The sequence below is a fragment of the Aquarana catesbeiana genome, linkage group LG04, assembly GCF_042186555.1.
Source record: "Aquarana catesbeiana isolate 2022-GZ linkage group LG04, ASM4218655v1, whole genome shotgun sequence".
NCBI lineage: Eukaryota > Metazoa > Chordata > Amphibia > Anura > Ranidae > Aquarana > Aquarana catesbeiana.
In genome coordinates, this window is record NC_133327.1 from 279,657,629 (window position 1) to 279,681,678 (window position 24,050).

A 24,050-nucleotide genomic window follows, 5' to 3' on the forward strand; every position below is an offset into this window, starting at 1 on the left:
ACAGCAACATTCTACCACCTTTACAAATGGTATTTTAGCTTTAATGCAAATTATTTTAATATAGAATCTGTATAATAATATAGTTGTAACATGAGATTCTAGGAGATTCTTAGTAGGTCACAACTAATAATCTTGAATGTTGAATACCATACATAAGATGATTTTTTAAGATTATTGAAAAAATTCAGATACTTTTTAGCCATGATAAAAATAAAAAAAAGCATCTGGTTAGTTGTTTATGCCACTTTGCAGTTGTCTTACTGAATTAAACCTAAAGTGAATCTATGGGCTGGATACATATGGTAAACTGGAATTGAGATGATAATGCAGGCTCCTCAAGGTGTGCACAAACTGACTACTTCCAGACCACAGAAAACCACAACCAGATCTATTTTGGTGTTGCTGTACCTGGCTCTTGAACTACTAGCCAAATCCCCACTGACAAGTGTTGCCACCTCTGAAATAATGTGTTCAATAGGAACCTGCAAGCTAAAGTTTTATATCTAAGAGTCTTAGTCCATGTTTGCTTAAACGCTTGCCTTGAATTTTTAGGGTACCAGGGAGTTCTGGAAATGACTTGTAATGCAGACACTGTAAATCTTGCCTCATTAAAAATCTGCCACCTCTCACCAGATCATTTGCAGATATAGACAGGTCCTTACCAATTTAATATTTATTCAGTTGACTGTTGCTCAAGTGGCCCCGCTAGCTAAGTTGATCACTGAGGAAGCTATAAAGGCAACTGTTGAAAATGTATCAATGGGTAAGGCCTCCAGGTCTGATAATCTACCCTTGGAGGTGTACAGCAGGTACCTAAAAATACTTGCCGCTGTGCTGGTATACAGTATGTGCAATGCTGTGAAAAAGTATTTGCCCCATTCCTGATTTTTAATTTTTTTGCATATTTGTCACACTTAAAGGAGTTGTAAAGGCAGAAAGTTTTTTATCTTAATGCATTCTTTTGCATTAAGATAAAAAAAACCTTCTGTGTGTAGCAGCATCCTCAGCACCCCCTAATTACCTCCCTGGGCTCCTTCTCTCTCCAGCGATATCCACGATCCCCTCAGCCATCCAGTACACTCCTGCTGATTGGCTGAGACAGAGCAGTGGCTCTATTGGCTCCCGCGGCTGTCAATCAAAGTCAGTCTGCCAATCGAGAGAGAGGGGGCAGGGCCAGGTCGGGGCTCCGTGTCTGAATGGATACACAAAGCTTTAACTCAGGTTGGGTGACCCCTGAAGCAAGCTTCTGGCTGAAGGGCACTCAAAGGAGGGAGGGACTAAGAGCAGCAAAGGGGGACCCGAGAAGAGGAGGATCCAGGCTGCTCTGTGCAAAACCAAATGCACAGAGGTAACTATAACATGTTTGCTATTTAAAAAAAATTAAAAAACGAGCCTTTACAATCACTTTAAATGACTCAGATCATCAAACAAATCTTATTATTACACAAAGATAACCCGAGTAAATACAAAATGCAGTTTTTAAATGATGGTTTCATTTATTAAGGCAAAAAAGCTGTCCAAATCTGCCTGGCTTTATGTGAAAAAGTAATTGCCCCCTAAACCTAATAATTGGTTGTGCCACCCTTGGCGGCAACAACTGCAATCAAGCGGTTGAGATAACTGGCAATGAGTCTTTCACATTGTTGTGGAGCAATTTTGGCCCACTCTTCTTTGCAGAATTGTTTTAATTCGGCCACATTGGAGGGTTTTCCAGCATGAACGACCTGTGTAAGGTCATGATACAGCATCTCAACTGAATTTAATTCCGGGCTTTGACTAGGCCACTCCAAAACCTAAATTTTGCTTTGTTTGAACCATTTGGAGGTGGACTTGCTATTGTGTTTTGGATCATTGTCCTGCTGCATAACCCAAGTGCACTTGAGCTTGGGGTCACGAACTGATGGCCGGACATTCTCCTTTAGGATTTTCTGGTAGAGCTCAGAACTCGTGGTTCCATCAATTATGGTAAGTCGTCCAGGTCCTGAACCATGTCTGACTGTTGGTATGATGTTCTTGTTATGAAATGCTGTATTAGTTTTATGCCAGATATAATGGGATGCACACCTTCCAAAAAAGTAAAATTTTTGCCTCATCAGTCCACAGAATATTAGCCTAAAAGTCTTTGGGATAATCAAGATGTTTTTTGGTAAATGTGAGATGAGCCTTTGTGTTCTTTTTGGTCAGCAGTGGCTTTGGCCTTGGATGCCATTTTTGCCCAGTATCTTTCTTATTGTTGAATCGTGAACACTGATCTTACCTGAATCAAATAAGGCCTGCAGTTCTTTAGATGTTGTTATGAGTTGTTTTATGACCTCCTGGATGAGGAGTCGTCATGCTCTTGCAGTAATTTTGTAGGCCGGCCACTCCTGGGAAGGTTCACCACGGTTCCAAGTTATCTCCATTTGTGGCTCATGGCTCTCCCCGTGGTTCACTGGAGTTCCAAAGCCTTAGAAATGGCTTTGAAACCCTTCCAAGACTGATACATGTACATTACTTTGTTTCTAATCTGTTCTTGAATTTTTTTAGATTGTGGCATGAAGTGTGTGTTTTTTTTGTGATCTGTTAGCGTGCTTCACTTTGTCAGACCGCAAGTGAAATTTAACTTGGCTTTCCAAAAAATTGTGGTTAATCAGAGTTCATTCATGATTCAACATGGGAGGGGGCAATTACTTTTTCACACAGGGCCAGGCGGGTTTGAACAGCTTTTTTCCTTTAATAAATGAAATAATAATTTAAAAACTGCAGCCTGGATTTACTAGGGTTATCTTTGTGTAAAATGTAAATTTGTTTGATGATCTGATTAATATAAGTGTAAGAGATATGCAAAAAAAAAATAAAATCAGGAAGGGGGCAAATACTTTTTCACAGCACTGTACAAAGGGAAGCATTTGAAAGAGGTGTATTTCCTGATTTAATGTATAATGCCACTGTTAATTTATTGCTTAAACCAGATAAAGACCTAACAGACGGCTTGTCATACAGTGGGGCAAAAAAGTATTTAGCCAGCCACCAATTGTGCAAGTTCTCCCACTTAAAAAGATGAGAGAGGCCTGTAATTGTCATCATAGGTATACCTCAACTACGAGAGACAAAATCTTGAAAAAAATCCACACAATCACATTGTCTGATTTTTTAAAGAATTTATTTGCAAATTATGGTGGAAAATAAGTATTTGGTCAATATCAAAAGTTCATCTCAATACTTTGTTATATATCCTTTGTTGGCAATGACAGAGGTCAAACGTTTTCTGTAAGTCTTCACAAGGTTGTCACACAATGTTGCTGGTATGTTGGCCCATTCCTCCATGCGGATCTCCTCTAGAGCAGTGATGTTTTGGGGCTGTCGCTGGGCAACACAGACTTTCAACTCCCTCCAAAGGTTTTCTATGGGGTTGAGATCTGGAGACTGGCTAGGCCACTCCAGGACCTTGAAATACTTCTTACGAAGCCACTCCTTTGTTGCCCGGGTGGTGTGTTTGGGATCATTGTCATGCTGAAAGACCCAGCCATGTTTCATCTTCAATGCCCTTGGTGATGGGAGGAGGTTTGCGCTCAAAATCTCACGATACATGGCCCCATTCATTCTTTCATTAACACGGATCAGTCATCCTGTTCCCTTTGCAGAGAAACAGCCCCAAAGCATGATGTTGTCACCCCCATGCTTCACAGTAGGTATGGTGTTCTTTGGTTGCAACTCAGCATTCTCTCTCCTCCAAACACGAGTTGTGTTTCTACCAAACAGTTCTACTTTGGTTTCATCTGACCATATGACATTCTCCCAATCCTCTTCTGGATCATCCAAATGCTCTCGAGCAAACCTCAGACGGGCCCAGACATGTACTGGCTTAAGCAGGGGGACACATCTGGCACTGCAGGATCTGAGTCCCTGGTGGTGTAGTGTGTTACTGATGGTAGCCTTTGTTACGTTGGTCCCAGCTCTCTGCAGGTCATTCACTAGGTCCCCCCGTGTGGTTCTGGGATTTTTGCTCACCGTTCTTGTGATCATTTTGACCCCACGGGGTGAGATCTTGCGTGGAGCCCCAGATCGAGGGAGATTATCAGTGGTCTTGTATGTCTTCCATTTTCTAATTTTTGCTCCCACGGTTGATTTCTTCACACCAAGCTGCTTGCCTATTGCAGATTCAGTCTTCCCAGCCTGGTGCAGGTCTACAGTTTTGTTTCTGGTGTCCTTCGACAGCTCTTTGGTCTTCACCATAGTGGAGTTTGAAGTGTGACTGTTTGAGGTTGTGGACAGGTGTCTTTTATACTGATAACAAGTTCAAACAGGTGCCATAAATACAGGTAATGAGTGGAGGACAGAGGCGCCTCTTAAAAAGGAAGATGCAGATCTGTGAGAGCCAGAAATCTTGCTTGTTTGTAGGTGACCAAATACTTATTTTCCACCATAATTTGCAAATAAATTCTTTCAAAAATCAGACAATGTATTTGGATTTGTTTCCACATTTTGTCTCTCATAGTTGAGGTATACCTATGATGACAATTACAGGCCTCTGTCATCTTTTTAAGTGGGAGAACTTGCACAACTGGTGGCTGACTAAATACTTTTTTGCCCCACTGTATAGGCTGATTTCTTTGTTGAAACTAGAATAAAAATTTTAGTGAAAATCCTACCCCTTAGACTAAATGACAGGAAAGTTTGACATCTATAAATATTATATTGGCATCTCTTGATACCTTCAAAGCGTTTGATTCCATAGAAATTTCTGTTCTTCACACTGTTCTTAAACTGTTCTGCTTTGGTTCCAGGTTTTGCAAGTAGTTTGCCGTTTTTTATGCTCACCCATGCTCCAAATTATTGGTGAATGATTGTCCCCTTCCTTACCGTTTCAAAGACATACACAACAAGGGTGACCTTTTATCTCCTCTCCTGTTTGCAATAGCTATTGAATCTCTAGCTTTCAGGATACACTTCTTCAATCGCATTAGGTGACTTACTTTAGACAGTCGTATAGATCAAGTGGGCCTTTACACTGTTGATCTTGTATTACTGATGATCTGTTCTTACATTGATGATCTAATATTGCATGTATATATAGGACACAGATCATACCCTAAATTTAGCTATCCAAACCAGAAATATGGTTGGTACCTACTGAAAATCAATTGACAAAAACCTGTCCTTATTCTACTGACCTCTGCCCTTTAGATTGCCAGTCCCACTTTTTATCCCCTCAGGTTAGTGACACTTTTAAATATTTTGGGATAGTCACTATGTGAGATGCCATTGCTATCAATGCAGAAAATATTATAATTTTTCAAGCATAACGTATTGATATGGGTTAGGCTCAACTTAATCAAAATAATGCTTTTGCTAAAGTGTTTATATGTTCCGTCACATATTCCGGTGACACTTAATTCTTCTTAACTGATACTGGTATAATATTGGACGAAAGGCAAATAATAATACTAGACGTAAGGCAAAACTCACCACCTTGCTCAAAGTTAACTTGGTGATGGCACTAGCTGACTGGTCAATTATAACATCCAAACACTTGGTGTTTGCTTGCTTGCAGGTGACTGGCTGAATTTCAATCAGTATATGACTTTCTCTGGTGGCTGCGGCAAAATGGCTACAGCCGCTGATTGGATTATTCTGTCAATGGCGGTTGCTGCTGTTCAAATACAGTGCTGTATCTGTGGGCAGATTCCAGATCCATTTGTGTGGATGGAGGAATCTTTTTTTTTTTTTCTTTTTTTTTTTTTTCGTAGTGGCTGAGATTAAACCGTGTATGGCCAGTTTAAGGAAATCTTGTATCAGAGAGGGCAGAGGGCTGCTCTGGATTAATGTATTGTAAGTATTGTAGCCAATGATGTTTGTATTTTTTTTTCTTTTTTAAAACCTTCAAGGAAAGTTAAAAAAAAAAAAAAAGCTTGGAGTTGTTTTTTAACCTTTATAATAGCTATAAAAGCATCCATGATGTAATCTTCTCTTCATTCACTGTCCACAGAATCCAAGCAAACAGTTAGGTGATTCACACTATAAACTTCATTGACTATTACGGGTTACGCGTTTTATTTTTGTAAATCGTTTTTTGTAGAAGTTTGTATGGATCATGAAAACTGCATTCAGTTACTGACTGCTGTTGAGTAGAAAAAAAAAACGGATATATTAACCAGTAAAAATGACAGGTCTGTCATTCACGTGCTTCCTGTAAAGGCAGTTATGTTATGATTTCACACGGATGTTTCCACATGGGCCTTAATAATTAAGGTCTAAGGTTAATTGCTGATACTTGTATTTCAAAGCAAAGTTTTCCAGGTGCTTGAGAACAATGCATGAAAGTTTACCAAGTAGTGATGCAAATATGTCCTATTATCTTGTCAAAGGACTGCATAGTGAGAACATAACAAGCATGTTTTGCACAGCCAGTAAACAGCTAAAGTACAGCATATACAGTACATCATCTGTTCGTGATGTTATTGTTAACAGCTACCAAAAAAAGATGTGAAAAATAAGATATTGTTTGTGGTAGGACTTTTATAGTTCTCTTCTACAGTACATATTTATATATAATTCCAGGATATCAGAAAATAAGATGATAGAATAATAACTCTCTCTGTGATGTGTTAATAACTCTGTGATGTGTTAAAAACCATACTGCAGAATTTTGTTTTGTGATTTTCAGGAAAAATATCAGTATTCCCTATTTTTTATTCACATTAGAGGAGTTAACTAATTTTTTAAATTTAATTTGGACTCCATGAATTTTAAAACCCTTTCTCAGGATGTCCCGCGTGCCCTAAAAGATAGGATTATATGGCATTTTTATTTGATCCACAACAGCTGTTTGGTATTGTTAGAGCACTGGCTATGTTGATTGTTTTGACTACAGGGCCACTGGAGCCATGCATCCAAAGATGAGTTTACATGCCATAGAGGTATGTGTGCAAGGTGGATTTTTCTATGATTAGAAACATACACACATGTTGGGGAGGAGCATAACTCCTACAAATGTCAGATTTTAAAGATTCTTCAGCTGAAGATTTTTCTTCACTAGAGCAGAGATTGGCAGCACATGCAGTGGAAGAGGTGAGCATTACCTGTCTTCTTTACAGGGTACTTTTTATTGCAAACATTGCTTTTAGTGACTTATTTGCTTTTAGAATCCCTCCCATGGGGTAACCGTAACACATCTGCCTTGGATCACTACGGAGAGCAATGTTGATGTCCTAGTGGCAGTGCCGCTCTCTGTAGCATTGAGGACCACCCACTGCCACCACAGGACAGAAAGGCAGAGGACCTAAAAATGTCACTAGAGTGGCCAGAGGAACCCAGGGAGAAAGAGTACTGTATGTATTAAGGGGGGAATAAAAATGCAAGAGGGGGTGCACAGAATTGGAGAGGGGGGGCTTTAAAACAGGCATCACCAAATGGCGGACCAAGTAACAGTCCTATCCAGACTTCAGCCTCACCAAATACATGCCTGAGTGTCCTTAAGTCTGTCCTCCCTCCCAGCGCCTCACCGCTGCCGCTGTCATCCTTTATCATCGCTGTGGTTGGAGGTGCACAAGGATGCAGCAGGTGAGGTGGAGGGCAGCTACTCTCACAGAGAGGGAGAGCGAAAGTGGAGAAGTGGGACATGCCGCGCAAGCCTGCATGCATATAGCGCACAGTAGAAATGTGTGTCGGCTTGGAGCGGAAGGTGCAGGGGAGTGTACAGCGGGATCAGTGGTTACAGTCTGCTACTGTGCAGCAGGACAAGGCAGCGAAAGCCTCTAGCAGCCTCTGACAGCTGTCACTGGGAGACCTCTAGAGGCCATTGGAGTTCTGGTCTGAGGGAGCAAGATGGCAAGTTTTACTCTATTGACTGTGCTTTTGAAAACTTTGGCAGGGAGTGCTTCTGAGCTGCTCGGCTGTCGTTTGCACTAAATTGGCTGTTGGCTGTTGGATGATGTAGCTCATGTATACTGAAACAAACTGCTATTTTTTATCTTATCGTCGAGGAAGGGCAAAATATTTTAGGCACGGCAGGTCTAAATAGAGGTGTAACTTTTCAAATTAAGAAGCGGGTGATTGGTTGCTAAGCTGCAGGGCAGTTCAAGCAACTATTCACCCGCCTTTACCATAAAAAAAATTTCCACCCACTATTCTGACCTGCCGCGCATCCAAACCTGTGTGTGAGTTACGACAGTAAAGGTAGACAGGTGGTCGGGGGGGGGGGGGGGTGGCTATGATGTGAATGGGACTGTGGTGCAAGAATGAAGGGACTGAGAGCACTGGTGTAAAGGGGGGGGGGGTGTGATGTAACACTAGGTTTACACCTATGCATTTGCTGTGGCTCGCGTTGTTTGTGCAACCACAGCAGCCCATAGATTTGAGCCTAGGAGAATGTGATGTAAAAGGGGGGGGGGGGGGTCTAGGAAGGATGTAAATGGGGAAACTGTTATGTAAAGGGGGGTCTGAAGACACTGATGTTGGGGCTAATTCACACTTGTGCAGAGATCTGTTTTCCTGCACTAGAAAACATAGGTCTCTGCAAGGGCATTGGAAAACGATTGTTTTCTGTGTGCCCCGTTCACACTGCATTTTATGGCAACTCATTGGAGCTCAACCGAAGGCTTTACAGTCTGTTTCTATGCATCGTAACTGAGCTGTGGTGCATAAAAATGAATGAAATGTAATTTTAACATTTCAATTAAGTTGAAAGGAAAAAAAAACACAGTGCAACACTCTTTAATGCGCATTGCACCACCACTTCCTGGACCTCACACTAACAGGTGCCCTCACAGTAGCACCCTGCATTTTACTATGAGGGCCAGGGTGATCAGCCCCTAAAGGGTGGGGGGATTGTGATGCATACAGGAGGCTGTTATGTGAAGAATGTAAGTCATGGCACAAACATGAAACTTGGACCTCTGCTGGAAGAAAATTCTATTGACCTTGTGAATTTTAATTCAGTACCCCTGTTTTAAAAGAAAACTGAATGTAGTTTCCTATCTACTTCTGATCCTAACAAATGCATGTTTCTGACCAAAAATTAAGCTCCTATTGTAGTAGATGCTGCTAACTCACAGACTTGTGAGAAAAGCAGTCTTGCAGTTTTCTGTTGGCTTTTTTTTTACCCAAACCCTGCACAGAATGCCCACAGGATGTTAATGTACATTGTGGTAAATAGGCAGTTCATTGTAAATTGACTGTTTTTTAACGATCCTGCACCTTTTTTTATCTTTTTTACTTTTTTCAATGAAACACATCTCAATGGCATTCAAAATTAATGGCATCAGTGTATCTTGGGCATTACCATGTGATTTACAAAAATGCAAAGATGTCAATCTAATTTAGCTTCTACAGCCATTGATTCTGATACATTTCTTGGCCTCTAATGGCACCAGTGTACTTTTTCAGTGCTTCTGAGTCAAAATATGGGTCTCTAACATTTAAATACAGTTTATATATTGTTTTTTCTCTGCAAAATACAGTTGCAAGTGCTCTGTTTTATGGAAAGGAAAAATGAAGTGTGTATTGCAGAAACTTATTATTTCTTGGTAATAGAATTTCTTTTTCTTTTAGCTCTGTATACATGAAACAGATTACTTTATGACACAGCTGAATGAACAACTTGTGTAGGAGTTGGCATTATCTACCATCTATTCTGCTCTATCTTTGTGCATTAGTGGGAAGTAGAATACTTGCCATCCTTTATATTGTGAACTGCTGTTCATTAGAGTGCCAGTTTTTGTTTGCAGAACACCAGGGTTGGCATTTGCCTTCCAATAGCGAAATAATTTATTGTGAATAAGAAACTCTAAAGTTTATTTTAAAAGACAATAAATACATACATCATACACATAACCATAATTGTAGAAGTGAAAACATTCCAACCTACAAAGTATGTTGGAATAATAAACAGAAGAAAAAAAAAGTGGCACATACTTATAATTGCTGCATGACTCAGTGTTCTTTTTTGTAAATGAATGTCTTTAATGACTAACTTATATTTAAAGGAATCCGAGATCTGCCTTTAATGGCCTAGAAGCTTGTCAGTCCTTTGACGTGGTGACCACTTTTGTTTTGTTTTGTTTTATGTTTTTTTATTTCTCACCAGGTGAGCCCGCCAATAAAACACTTGTTCCAGGGTGACAACAGTCACTCTCTACACATAACATATGAAGAATGTGTTCTATAGTTCACAGAGATGGAAGGGAACACTTTTTACAGAATCAACGTATATTTTTTTATTCAAACCGGTACAAAGACTAAAATAAAACACTCTTAAAGTGGTTGTAAACCCACATGAAAAAAAAAAAAAAAAGACCTGCAAGACAAAGGCATAATGAGCTAGTATGCATAGCATACTAGCTCATTATATAATACTCACCTGAGATCGAAGCCCCCGCTGTGGTGCCCTTACACAGCGCTGGCCGGTGACATTTCTCCCCAGAGTTACTACCGTGTATCACTGCTCCGGCGCTGTGATTGGCCGGAGCCAGATGACGGTAACGGCACACTCACTGAAGCAATGGCACATACCTGAAGCAAACGGCACATACGTGCCATTGCTTCAGTGCGCATGTGCCGTTAACGTCTAGGTTTAGAAGGTATCCGGGGCAGCTACAGGTAAGCCTTATTATAATAAGGTAAGCCTTTTTTACAACCACTTTAATGGTACAATTAACAAACCAAAAAGGATAAAATAAAATACTTACATTTTTCGTGTTTGTATACAGTACACTTTGTCACCAACTAGTCAGTGAGTGGTCAGCATTGCAGTTTACACAGTTTTAGTGGTACAAATTTCCATTGCAAAAAAATTGTCACTTTGCTTATTCAGGGAAAATTGACAGATTGTCTTTTACAATGGTTGTAAAGGCTCAAGGTTTTTTACCTTCATGCATTTATGTTTTTCACCTTCTGTGTGTAGCAGCAGCCCCAGCTTACTTACCCAAGCCCTATCTTAATCTAGCGATGTGCACAAGAGCAGCAGCTCTCTGGGGTCTCTGCCTCCTCATTGGCTAAGACAGCAGTGGGAGCCATTGGTTCTTGCTATTATCAATCACAGCCAGTGAGCCAATGAGGAGAGAGCAGGGGAGGGGCTGTGCAGCGCTGTGTGTCTAAACAGACAGACAGAGCAGTGGCTCGGGAGGGGCAGTCGGCAGGAGGGAGGGGCCAGGAGCGCCAACAGGACCCAAGAAGAGGAGAGAGCAGATAAGTATGACATGTTTTATTAAAAGAAAAAAAAACTTGGCCTTTAATGTCACTTTAATGCTAAACCCCAACCACCTACAATATACCCACCTTTGCCACATTCCCTCAGTGCGCTGTTTGTCCAAAATACCCAGCTACCTAGCTTTTGATTATGAGGGAGAAGTGAACCACTCCCAGGATGCAGTGCTTAGGCCTGAGTGTCCCAACAACAGATTTGAACTTGTGGAGGAGAGGAACATGCTATTTACTTTGTGCACAGTACAACACTGACCTACACAGAGATTCAACAGGGTTTAGACTAATGGCTTTAATGGATGAACAGAGATACAGAGGAGGAAGAGAACTGAGAATATCAGTGGTGGAGGTAAACTTTCAGGAGAACCTGCCCTAAACCGACAAATGAAAGATTCCCTTAGAAAGAAAGCTGGTTACTTCCAAACTATCAGATCGCCTTTCCATCTAACATAAAATTGTGCAGTAAATCCTGGCCTATCTCTCCATGGTACTAGCTTAATGCCTCTCGATTAGGAAAAGAGAATGGGTAGTCAGCTAAAATGTAAAACGGTGAAAAAAATCGTATTTACTGTGTGTTTAAATGTATACATTAAAGAAAGTTTCTTTACTAGAAGGTCCTGTGCATTGAAATGTTGAATGGATTTTACAAAGTGTTTATCTTAAAACAGCGTGGTACTTTAGGAGAATGCAGCTAAATGAACTAAAAGATTTAACTAATTTACCCTCTACTGTTCTCCATAAAAGATCTACAGCTTGCAGCACTTATATGCCATTTTCATAAGACGCGCTGCTAAAACGCTCTCGTTATTTCTTAAATGCAGACACTGGCAATATTTTTTGATACTAATAATACTAATAAAATTGTAAAAAATGTATCTGTGTTTTTGAGTTGCTTTTTCGGTTATCAGTGGCTCTACATATCTGAAAATTCAACCTCACCAACATAAATAACATTGTCATCTTTTTACTAATGCCTCTTCTTTTGGCTAATAAAATTACATTACTGTTTTCCACTAATTATATTTGTTGAGACGTTCTAATCCAATGAGTAAAAATTGCAGTATCTTTGTTTCTGCTTTGCAGGGCAGCAGCATGTGTCGGTGACCAGTTTGCTTGTTTGTCATGGTCTATTAATGGTCGGTACGAACCATGGTGTTATTGTAGCATTCCCAGTCCCTCGCCTGCAAGGAATTCCAAAAGTAACTGGTACGTTCTATGTACAAATCAATAAAATATTGTGTAATATACTTGTTTGGTTTTGCTTTAGAAGATTTATATCTATTAGTATAAGATTTTTATTTTGGTTTTAAAGAGACAAAAGATACAAAGTCGAGCTGCCAAGTAGTATTGTAGAAAATACAATTTGCAAATTAGCAAAGGAATAATCAAACAGATAATGGAAAGCAAGTTCTACAAAGCTCACATAAAAATGTAAAATTTCTGGAAATTTTGAAGCCATGAGAAAAAAAGTTGTTTTCCCTGGTTTTTTTTTTGTTTTTTTTTCTGGAAAAAAATCAAAATTTTCAGAAAAATGTAAAAAAATAAATTTCCATTTGGAGTAATTTTACAAATTGAAAATTAACACTGTAACCGTGAAATGCAGTGTATGAAATGTATTACGCTTGAAATAAAAGGAAAGCTTATTCATTAAAGTGGAAGCTTACTTCCATCTTTTGCTTTTACATAAAGGTAAGTCTATAATAAGGCTTACCTATAGGTAATGTAAATATCTCCTAAACGTGCACCGTTTAGGATATATTTAGTGTACATGCAGCCAGTGATATCACTGGTGCATACGCTCTGAAGGAACGGCCACCCATGCTGTTTCTTCAGAGTCCTGTGCCATAAATGGCAACTTCTGCGTGCATGCGCGGTAGTGATGTCATCGCAGCTCTGGCCAGTCACAGAGCCAGATTCCACAAACCCAGAAGCAAGATGGGTGAAGATGAAAGCGCCTGCAGCGCTGACATCTCAGCGCTGAAAGAGCTTCATTTTAAGGTAAGTTTAACAGAATGTGCTAGTATGCAATTTATGCCTTTACCTTGTAGGTACAAATTTTTTTTTTAAATTGTCAAGCGGTGCACAGCCGCTTTAAATAAACTAAACTTGCTTATTTCTTTCAAATGTAATAACAAAGAATGCATATGTTAAAGCGGTAGTAAAGTTACTGAATAAAAGAAAGAAAATCTCCCTGCAAAGTAATATCATAATGTGCACTGCATACTAGCACATTGTGAGACATTTACCTTAAAAGTAAGCCCTCCAGCGGCACGCTGTCACCACAGCAGAGGCTCCCATCTTAACCCAGTTTTCCCGGGTTCAGGGGCTGCGGGAGCTTGAATGGCCAAGCTGCAATAACACCACTCCTGCGCATGTGCGTGGGAGTCACAGTTTATGGCACAGAGCTCTGAAGCAATGGCACGGTATGCCGTTCTCTGCGGTTTTTATTTTCTGCTAAACAAATAAAAAAAAGAACAAAAATGTTGAGAAAAAAATATTTTTTTTTTTCAGTTACAAAACTTTGTAAATAAGTAAGTTTTCTCCTTCACTGATGGTAACTGATGGGGCTGCACTGATAAGGCGGCACTGATGGGCACCGATGAGGTGGCATTGATGGGCACTAATATGCGGCACTGATGGGGCACTGATAGGCGGCACTGATAGGTGGCAATGATATGCGGCACAGATGGGCACTGATAGGCGGCACAGATGGGCATAGATTGGCGACACGGATGGGCACTGATAGGCGGCATGGATGGGCACTGATAGGTGGCACTGATGTGTTGTTATGTATGGTACTGATGGATACCAATCAGTGCCAAACAATAATGCCTGCCAATCAGTGATGCCCATTGTGGGCACTGATTGGCATCCCTGGTGGTCTAGGGTGGCATACCTGGTGGTGACATCCCTGGTGGTCCTAGTGGCATCCCTGGTGGTCCAGTGTGGGCATCCTTGGGGGGGGGGGGGCTGCGCTGATAATCGATAGACGCAAGTGAGGAAAAGCTGATCACCGGCTCTTCCTGTTTACATCGTGATCAGCCGTGATTGGACACGGCTGATCATGTGGTAAAGAGGCTCCGTCAGAGACTACCTAGATCGTAGTTGTGGTGTGTCAGACTGACACACCGCAACAACGATCGCCGCAATGCATGCCCCCGGGGGCGCGCAGTGGCTTAATATCCGAAATACATCATATGACGTCCAGTCAGGTTATTGAAACCACTTTGCCGCTGTCATTTTGCTATATAGCGGGCAGCAAGTGGTTAAGAGCATTTCAACTACACATAAAAACAGGCAACCGCCTTAATTTCCCTAATAATAATTTCAAAGTTTCCTGCCAATATGCATTTTCAGTTACTGACAATTCTGATCCAGAAGCATGTATTGCTCTTGCAAGAGCTTGATCAATTTTCTCCTGACTTTCAGGTGTCATTTTATCTATAAATGGAGTTTGTGTGTATTTTTGTGAAGCAGTGGTTTGCAACACTTCCTTATTTGAAGAAGATGATGATGATGAAACACTCTTGTGATGATCCAGAGGCAGTTGCCATTTAATTCCATAAAGTACTGTATTTATCGGCGTATAACACTCGTCGGCATATAACATGCACCCCAAGTTTAGGAGGGAATTTTAAGGAAAAAAACTTTTTAAGGAAACAAACTTACATTTAAATGCCCATCAATGCAGCCTTATCAGTGTCCATCTGCAGTCTTTCAGTGTCATTTGCAGCCTTCTAGTGTCATTTGCAGCCTTTCAGTGTCATTTGCAGCCTTGTGTCATTTGCAGCCTTTCAGTGTCATTTTCAGCCTTGTTGTGTCATCTGCAGCCTTGTGTCATCTGCAGCCTTGTTGTGTCATCAGCAGCCTTGTGTCATCTGCAGCCTTGTTGTGTCATCTGCAGCCTTGCCCAGTGACACTGCAGCCTTGTAGTGTCACTGCAGTTTTAAATATGGCTCCGCCGAGAGACACAGAGCCGGTCCTGTGTCTCTCGACGGCTTTCGGCTGCTTTCGGCTCCTCTCGTAGTCCTGTGGGCGGAGCCGAGCGCCGCCGACATTCATACATAGCCGAGTGTACTCGGCTAGGTTCGGCTAGCTCCGCTCACAGTCACACCCAGTCCCTGTGTTATGTCCATCTTAGGGCGGGAGTGGGCGTGACTGTGAGCGGAGCTAGCCGAACCTAGCCGAGTACACTCGGCTATGTATGAATGTCGTCGGCGCTCGCTCCTCCGCTCACAGTCAGCGGGGGATCGGCGGGGATTGGCGTATAACACGCACCCGTGATTTTCCCCTGATTTTAAGGGGAAAAAAGTGCGTGTTATATGCCAATAAATACGGTATTTTTAATGTCTTTAGGGCACCTTTGGCATGCAAGGATGTGTTTTGTAATCCTTGTAGCATTTGGAAAAGAGTATTTCTTCTCGCCATATTTGCAAATTGCAGTCAGACTCCCATTTTAAAAACGCAGGGGATTTATGGAATGAATTATAGAAAAGGGGAATACCCCTTTTTTGTTGGTTAGGCAGAAATGAAACTGACAAACTTTGATGTGCAAGGAGCATTTAGGGGGGAGGATTTTTGAAAAGAAAAGAGATAATTCTAAGATATGTAAAATATTTGGTATTAGGTAAATTATAGGCAGCCTCCAGTTCCTCCATGTGTTTAGCTGTGTGGGATAGTATCAGTTCGTGCACCTCTGTAATGCCAAAAGTTGACCAAGAGTTAACCTGAGTACATAGGGTTCGAAAATCGTCTGAAAACGGTCTGTTCAGCATGAACCAGCTGACTTTCGGTGTGTACAGCTCCTCATCCGACAGAAGGTGGTCTCACGACCAGCTTCTGTTGAACAGGTATGCTGGAGAACCAGCATCCGATCAGCGCTGGCAGCCAATTGCTGTGTGTGTGTGTACAGTTGTGCTTATAAGTTTACATACCCTGGTAGAATTTATGATTTCTTGGCCAATTATAATGGCAACAGAAACTACCCAAATGACCCTGATAAAAAGTTTACATACCCTGGTGATTTTGGCCTGATAACATGCACACAAGTTGACACAAAGGGGTTTGAATGGCTATTAAAGGCAACCGTCCTCACCTGTGCTCTGTTTTCCTTGTAATTAGTGTGTATATATATATATATATATATATATATATATATATATATATATATATATATATATATATATATAAATAATATGTGTGTGTGTATGTATGTGTATATATATATTAAAGAATGGATCATTCCTGATGTACTGAAATCTTGTTTCTTGAGGCCTGAAAATGTCAGCACAGTACAAATGACCCCTTTTTGGAAAGTAGACCGTCCAAGGTATTTAGTAAGAGGCATGGCGAGTTTTTTGAAGTTGTAATTTTTTGTCATAATTTTTTGGAAAATTGAAAAAAAAGGTTTAATTTTTTTTTTTTTACATACTGTCACCAGTGCAGTACAATGTCAGCATATAACTGATGTGGCAGTGAACAGGCACACTGACTAGTGACAGTACGAAAAAAAAACCACTGCGACCAGAGCAATAAAATGTTACCATAGTACAATTGTACTACTCTGGGGAAGTGATCAGGGTTGTTGTTTTTTTTTTTTTTTTACACATCATTGCTTATAGCAGTGAATTTCTTTGCTATAAGCAAGCATTTTACTGAATGAAGCTGAGTCATTCAGTTTGTTTTGATGTGATTAGCTGTGGTTGGCCAGAGCTAATCACATGGTACAGTGGGGACGGAAAGTATTCACATTACATTTTTCACTCTTTGTTATATTGCAGCCATTTGCTAAAATCATTTAAGTTCATTTTTTTCCTCATTAATGTACACACAGCACCCCATATTGACAGGAAAACACAAAATTGTTGACATTTTTGCAGATTTATTAAAAAAGAAAAACTGAAATATCACATGGCCCTAAGTATTCAGACCCTTTGCTCAGTATTTAGTAGAAGCACCCTTTTGATCTAATACAGCCATGAGTCTTTTTGGGAAAGATGCAACAAGTTTTTCACACCTGGATTTGGGGATCCTCTGCAATTCCTCTTTGCAGCTCTTCTCCAGTTCTGTAAGGTTGGATGGTAGATGTTGGTGGACAGCCATTTTTAGGTCTCTCCAGAGATGCTCAATTGGATTCAAGTCAGGGCTCTGGCTGGGCCATTCAAGAACAGTCACGGAGTTGTTGTGAAGCCACTCCTTCATTATTTTAGCTGTGTGCTTGGGGTCATTGTCTTGTTGGAAGGTAAACCTTCGGCCCAGTCTGAGGTCCTGAGCACTCTGGAGAAGGTTTTCGTCCAGGATATCCCTGTACATGGCCGCATTCATCTTTCCCTCGATTGCAACCAGTCGTCCTGTCCCTGCAGCTGAAAAACACCCCCACACCATGATGCTGCCACCACCATGCTTCACTGTTGGGACTGTATTGAACAGGTGATGAGCAGTGCCTGGTTTTCTCCACACATGCCGCTTAGAATTAAGGCCAAAAAGATCTGTCTTGGTCTCATCAGACCAGAGAATCTTATTTCCCACCATCTTGGAGTCCTTCAGGTGTTTTTTTAGAAAATTCCATGTGGGCTTGCATGTGTCTTGCACTGAGGAGAGGCTTCCGTTGGGCCACTGTGCCATAAAGCCCTGGTGGAGGGCTGCAGTGATGGTTGACTTTCTACAACTTTCTCCCATCTCCCGACTGCATCTCTGGAGCTCAGTCACAGTGCTCTTTGGGTTCTTCTTTACCTCTCTCACCAAGGCTCTTCTCACCAGATAGCTCAGTTTGGCCGGACGGCCAGCTCTAGGAAGTGTTCTGGTAGTCCCAAACGTCTTCCATTAAAGGATTATGGAGGCCACTGTGCTCTTAGGAACCTTAAAGTGGTGTTCCGGCCGAAATTATACTTTTTAAATAAAAATACCCCTATAATACACAAGCTTAATGTATTCTAGTAAAGTTAGTCTGTAAACTAAGGTCTGTTTTGTTAGTTTAAAGCAGTAGTTTTTTTATTTTATAAACTTACAGCAGGCCGTGGCCATCTTAAGTGTGGGCGTCTGAAGCCAGACTGTATTTCTTCCTGGATCTCATCCTTGCAGATTTCGCACATACTCCATGCAGCACAAGCAGTGTAATAGGTTTCAGGTCAGGTTTCCATAGCAATGGCAGTATCAGAGGAAGTTGCTGCCCCTTCCCAGAAGGCATTGCAAACAGGAAATGATGCGATGGGCCACGGCCAGGGAGGAGGAAGTGAAAAATGAATACAGCAGATATACAGTAGGTGCTGAGAAAATTTTTTTTAAAATATCCAATTCGTTTACAGTGCACAGTTTAGTGAGGGATGCTGAAGAGTTTTAAAAGTGGATGGAACTCCACTTTAAGTGCGGCAGAAGTTTTTTTGTAACCTTGGCCAGATCTGCGCCTTGCCACAATTCTGTCTCTGAGCTCTTCAGGCAGTTCCTTTGACCTCATGATTCTCATTTTCTCTGACATGCACTGTGAGCTGTAAGGTCTTATATAGACAGGTGTGTGGCTTTCCTAATCAAGTCCAATCAGTATAATCAAACACAGCTGGACTCAAATGAAGGTGTAGAACCATCTCAAGGATGATCAGAAGAAATGGACAGCACCTGAGTTAAATATGAGTGTCACAGCAAAGGGTCTGAATACTTAGGACCATGTGATATTTCAGTTTTTCTTTTTTAATAAATCTGCAAAAATGTCAACAATTCTGTGTTTTTCTGTCAATATGGGGTGCTGTGTGTACATTAATGAGGAAAAAAATGAACTTAAATGATTTTAGCAAATGGCTGCAATATAACAGAGTGAAAAATTTAAGGGGGTCTGAATACTTTCTGTCCCCACTGTATATCTGGGCTGTGATTGCAACTGTCTGTACCATGTGATCACATTGACCAATCACAGCTAGCAACACAACTGTACACAATGAATGCCATGAAAGGAAGCCGTCCACTATGTAAAACTGTCACGTGATCTGCTGTGATTGGTCACAAAGTTCACATGATACCAGTAGTTCTATGCCCGGTAGACACAGCTGTTGACAGATCGTGCCGTGGCACCTTATGAGAGGATATCAAAGGCTGTCAATCTGCTATAGGCCAGGCGGGAAGGTGTTAAAGATACCTCATTACCTTCTTTAGACGTAGAGACAAGCTCCTCTGGAAACTCCATTTACTGAAGCGGAAATTGCACAATATATTAAATATTTTTAATCAGGCAAAAGTTCAGGGCCAAATGGGTATACCCCTAAATTTTATAAGATCTTTCAAACTTTCCATATACTATATTTAATGAAAGTTTTCAACTCGTCCTCTAAAGGAGCACAATTCCCCCCTCAGTCATCTCATATCTCATTAATTCCTAAACCTGACAAGGACCATTCGGTATGTTCTAATTTTTGGTGTATTTCTTTGATTGGGGTAGACCTTAAAACATATGCAAAGATTTTAGCAAATAGGCTTTAACCCTTGCTTCCAGGTTTAGTTTACTTAGATCAGCTGGGTCTTACACAGGGTCATGAAGCAAGGGATAATACCCTGAAAACCATCTTACTCAGTATGCTCAAATCCATAGAATCTCAATGTGTCTTTTGACAATAGATGTGGAAAAGGCTTTAGACAGGGTGATCTGGAGGTTTTTACAGCTCACCCTGTCACAAATCCATCTAGAACCCAATATGTTAGCCCTTATAATGGCTTTCTAATCACACACTTCCGCTAGGAATTTGAGTAAATGGTTCCCTTTCCCCTATTTTACATTGATTTTTTTTAATTGTTGGGAATGTCCTCCTAATAAACATTTAAAGGGAGGGAATGTTATTTTGTACTACAAGTTAAAGGGGGCCCAAATTGATAATCTGCCCAAAGTAGTATTTCACTCCGTCTTTCCAGGCCCTATTAAATCAGCTGAAAAATATATTCTTAGGCATTTTCTTTTGACAGCAAGAGCTGTAATTCCTCGACATTGGAAGTATATTGTGATACCATCAATGGCAGAATGGGTGGTGGAATTAGATGCCATTTGTGATCTTGAATGTCTGTTGTTACTGGAAAAAAATAAAAAACAGAAAAACAGAACAGTTTTTAAACACATGGACACCATGGCTCTCTTCTCCTCTCTCTCCAGAGTTCAGGGCCTGGGTTACTGAATGATTAAAATAATAGTTTGGCTCCATGATGGAGACATTTCTTCTCCCCCTTTTTTTTCTTTTTGTGTAGGTGTTTTGTTTGTTCCTCTTTTTTCCTTTTTTTCTATTTACGTAGTTTATTTTGATAAATATAATTTTTGTCTCTAAATCTAGAGGTTTTTTTTTTTTAACGCAAAATCTCAAGGGTATATGAGATAGCTTCTTTTTCTTTTCTTGAGTAGATGCACTATGTTAACAAAATTATTGGGACATCTGCCTTTACACACACATGAACTTTAATGGCATTCCAGTCCTAGTCCATAGGGTTCAATATTAAGTTGGCCCACCCTTTACAGCTATAACAGCTTTAACTCCTCTGGGAAAGCTGTCTACATTGTTTAGGAGTGTGTCCATGGGAATGTTTTACCATTCTTCCAGAAGCGAATTTGTGAGGTCAGGCACCGATGTTGGACGACAAGGCCAAGCTCACAGTCTCTGCTCTAATTCATCCCAAAGGTGTTCTATCGAGTTGAGGTCAGGACCCTGTGCAGACCAGTCAAGTTCCTCCACCCGAAACTCACTCATCCATGTCTTTATGGACCTTGATTTGTGCACTGGTGCGCAGTCATGTTGGGATAGGAAGGGCCAACCCAAAACTGTTCTCACAAACTTGGGAGCATGAACTTGTCCAAAATGTCTTGGTATGCTGACACCTTAAGTGTTCTCTTCACTGGAACTTAGTGGTCAAGCCCAATCCCTGAAAAACAACCCCACACTATAATCCCCCCTCCGCCAAATGATTCGGACCAGTGCACAAAGCAAGGTCCCTAAAGACGTGGAGGAACTTGACTGGCTTGCACAGAGTCTTGACCTCAACCCAATTGAACACCTTTGGGATGAATTAGAGTGGAAACTGTGAGCCAGGCCATCTCTCCAACATCAATGCCTGACCTCACAATTGCACTGGAAGAATGGTCATAAATTCCCATAAACACACCCCTAAACCTTGTGGACAGCCTTCCCAGAAGAGTTGAATCTGTTATAGCTGCAAAGGGTGGGCCAACTCAATATTGAACCCTACGTAATAAGACTGGGATTCCATTAAAGTTAATGTGAGTGTAAAGGCAGGCGTCCCAATACTTTTGATAAAGTAGCTTTATCTCGTTAAGCATAAGGAATGCTATTTTTAAATTTAGTTTAAATGATAATTTAAAGGAAAATGGCATAATTATTGAATATCAAGTATTCTATTCTAAATTGTTTATTCTCACAGCTTTCTTTGTTTCTGGACAGTATAAGATGTATCTATTTGTTTTTGGATATTTCAGAATAGCTTTTTTTTTCTTGTTTTTTGTAATATTTAAAATGTAATAAAATACAATTTAATACAATGAGGTCAAAGCTCCCGACCTGCATACTTGTTCAGAGTCAGTGACTCAAAATGTTGATGACATGTAACATTGAAAAGTTGGAGTTAGCCTTTAAATGAACCTGTATATCTGATGCATCAGCTTCCCAATTGGAGTCAGTCACTCTTCATCCTGTACACTACATGTTTTTTCTACCTGTGGTCAGATTGCTTGCAATAATAGGTAAAAGAGTACCCCTTGGGGCTGACTTATAAAAGTTGCATCAAAAAATATAGACAACCAACCAATTTTAGACTTTGTTTTCTCAATACAAGTTCTGCGAATACCTACTTGTAATTAATGCTTCTGCCTTATTCTCCCAATACTTAGGCAGTGTTAAAAACGTATTACAAACATATATTTAACAGATTTTGGTAAATCCAAACCGTAATGTGTCAAGTGAAATACCTTACAACATGCAATCAGGTCAATTATTTTAGTGAACTGACCTCAGTGAACTGAAATATGACTAGTTGTTATATGACTTACCATTTCATAATCAAGCTCAGTGTCATTTCAAATATTAACAGGAACCCTTATCCTTCTATTAGATGCAGTATTATAGTCAAGAGCTATAATCAGTGCTTTGAATGAAATGTGGTAACCGTGCAAGTTTACAAGAGCCAAAGCCATGTCATGTTGCCAGGTCCAGAGAGGCGAGATGCTGCACACCATAGAAATGGCACACCACTAGGCAGAAGCTGTAGTCTAGTTATCAGAGTGTTGATATGTTTCCAGAGGCAGGTCTCTCATGTTATTACAGAGAGCGGGGCCATGTTTCCATGGCCAGAAAGACGTGTCAAGAGACAATGGATGGGGTCATGCTTCTAGAAACACTGTTCTACCCTTCTCCACTTCACCATGTTTTTCATTAATGACTTTTCATTTCCCCTCACTTCTTTCCCATGTGACACAAGTAAAACAGTATATAGGGGAGAATTCTCCCAAACAGGGCTACAGACGTAAAAAAAAAAAAAAAAAATGATCATTTTTAACTCTTCCTTTCTCAATCCAAAACATAAAAAAGGGAAATTTTGAGTACACTTCTATTTAAATTAAAAACATAGAGTGGATGGTGTCATTAGTAGGCTGGTTCTGTGAATACTGATTAATTCACACATCTATACCAAACATTGATTTTTGTGTTGTGAAGCTCTGAAACAGGCTCAGTGTTTATCTTGAGAGCAGCTAGCAGATAACCCTGGCAAGTTCATGGACTCTCTTGCTAAATTCTTTATTTTTCTTGCTGCTTAGAACATCACAAACCTGATGATCTTGCTAGTTTAACATAATGTCATTGTTTTGTTTTGGTCTATTTCAGCTCAGTCAAGCTGCTTTTATTTTCTTGATAAATGTGTCTTTTTAAGTACCTTATTTTTAACTCCAGTTTAAATGACAAAAAGCACAAAATAAGCTCTATAGTGTCTTGGAAAAAGTGTATTTCTACCCGAAACTTTTTTTTTTTTTAGTTTTTTTTTTTTTTTAGTTTTGGATGGGGTAAAAGGGTTAGAAACGTTGTTACATTATATTGCTGTCTGTGTCTGCACTGGTGAGATTTACACTAGTGGGAATTTCCCTTCATATAAAAGAGATTTCCTCTTACTTCCTGTTCTCTGAGAGTGAAGGGAAATCTCTTCAGCTGTACACAGCGAAAACATTTTAACATTTTCTAATGTGTCAAAAAAAAAAAGGCAAAAAGTTGCACCACAAGAGTCACACAACTTTCCCCCAATAGTGACGCATTTTTCTAACTTGATCTTGAAAGGTTTTCAAAACATTAACACACATTGATAAATATATTAACATGAAGCTAACACTGTATACTATATCTATAACAACTTTTGAATATGCTAAAGGAATTATTCAGAATGGTTTGGTTTAAATAAAATGCATAAAAATAGCTAACAGATGCTTGTATATTTACAGCTTTGAATTTTAATGCCAAAAAAATGTTTATGATTTCCAGTGAATGTACTGTATCTATGGCATTATGGAAGCCTAAAAAAATAACTCCACTTTTGTTGAGAAAAAAAACATTCCTCTCTGGGTGATCTATGTACATTGCAAGAATTTTAACAAACTTTGTTGCTGATTCCTACCTTTTGTTGTTCTGAAGGAATAGCTGTCTGTTTGTCCATTTGCAGAGTGAATCTTTATGGGAGTGGTTTTATAATTATCAATCAGCTGCTGCACCTGCAGGGCACTAGTGAGGACATTGGCATGGCGTGCATCCCTTTTAGATGAGATTTCCCTTTAGGAACATCACCAAAAATGACATTTTTGTTGCTGGAGATGCCAAAAATCAGACTTGTATCTTAGTGTAGACTTCTGG

The 24,050-nt window shown here is 40.2% G+C and overlaps 1 protein-coding gene across 3 annotated transcripts in view; it reads left to right on the plus strand.

Moving 5' to 3' along the window:
* Positions 1–24,050, plus strand: part of ARHGEF10 (Rho guanine nucleotide exchange factor 10) — a 276,309-nt gene that overhangs the window by 250,644 nt on the left and 1,615 nt on the right. For 2 of the 3 annotated variants that reach the window (XM_073626639.1, XM_073626637.1), the window contains one exon: positions 12,265–12,387. The exons of the other annotated variant lie outside the window; for it this stretch is intronic. In XM_073626639.1, coding sequence (XP_073482740.1) covers positions 12,265–12,387 — 123 coding nt within the window. The remainder of the gene's footprint in view (positions 1–12,264; positions 12,388–24,050) is intronic. 3 annotated transcript variants of the gene reach the window in all.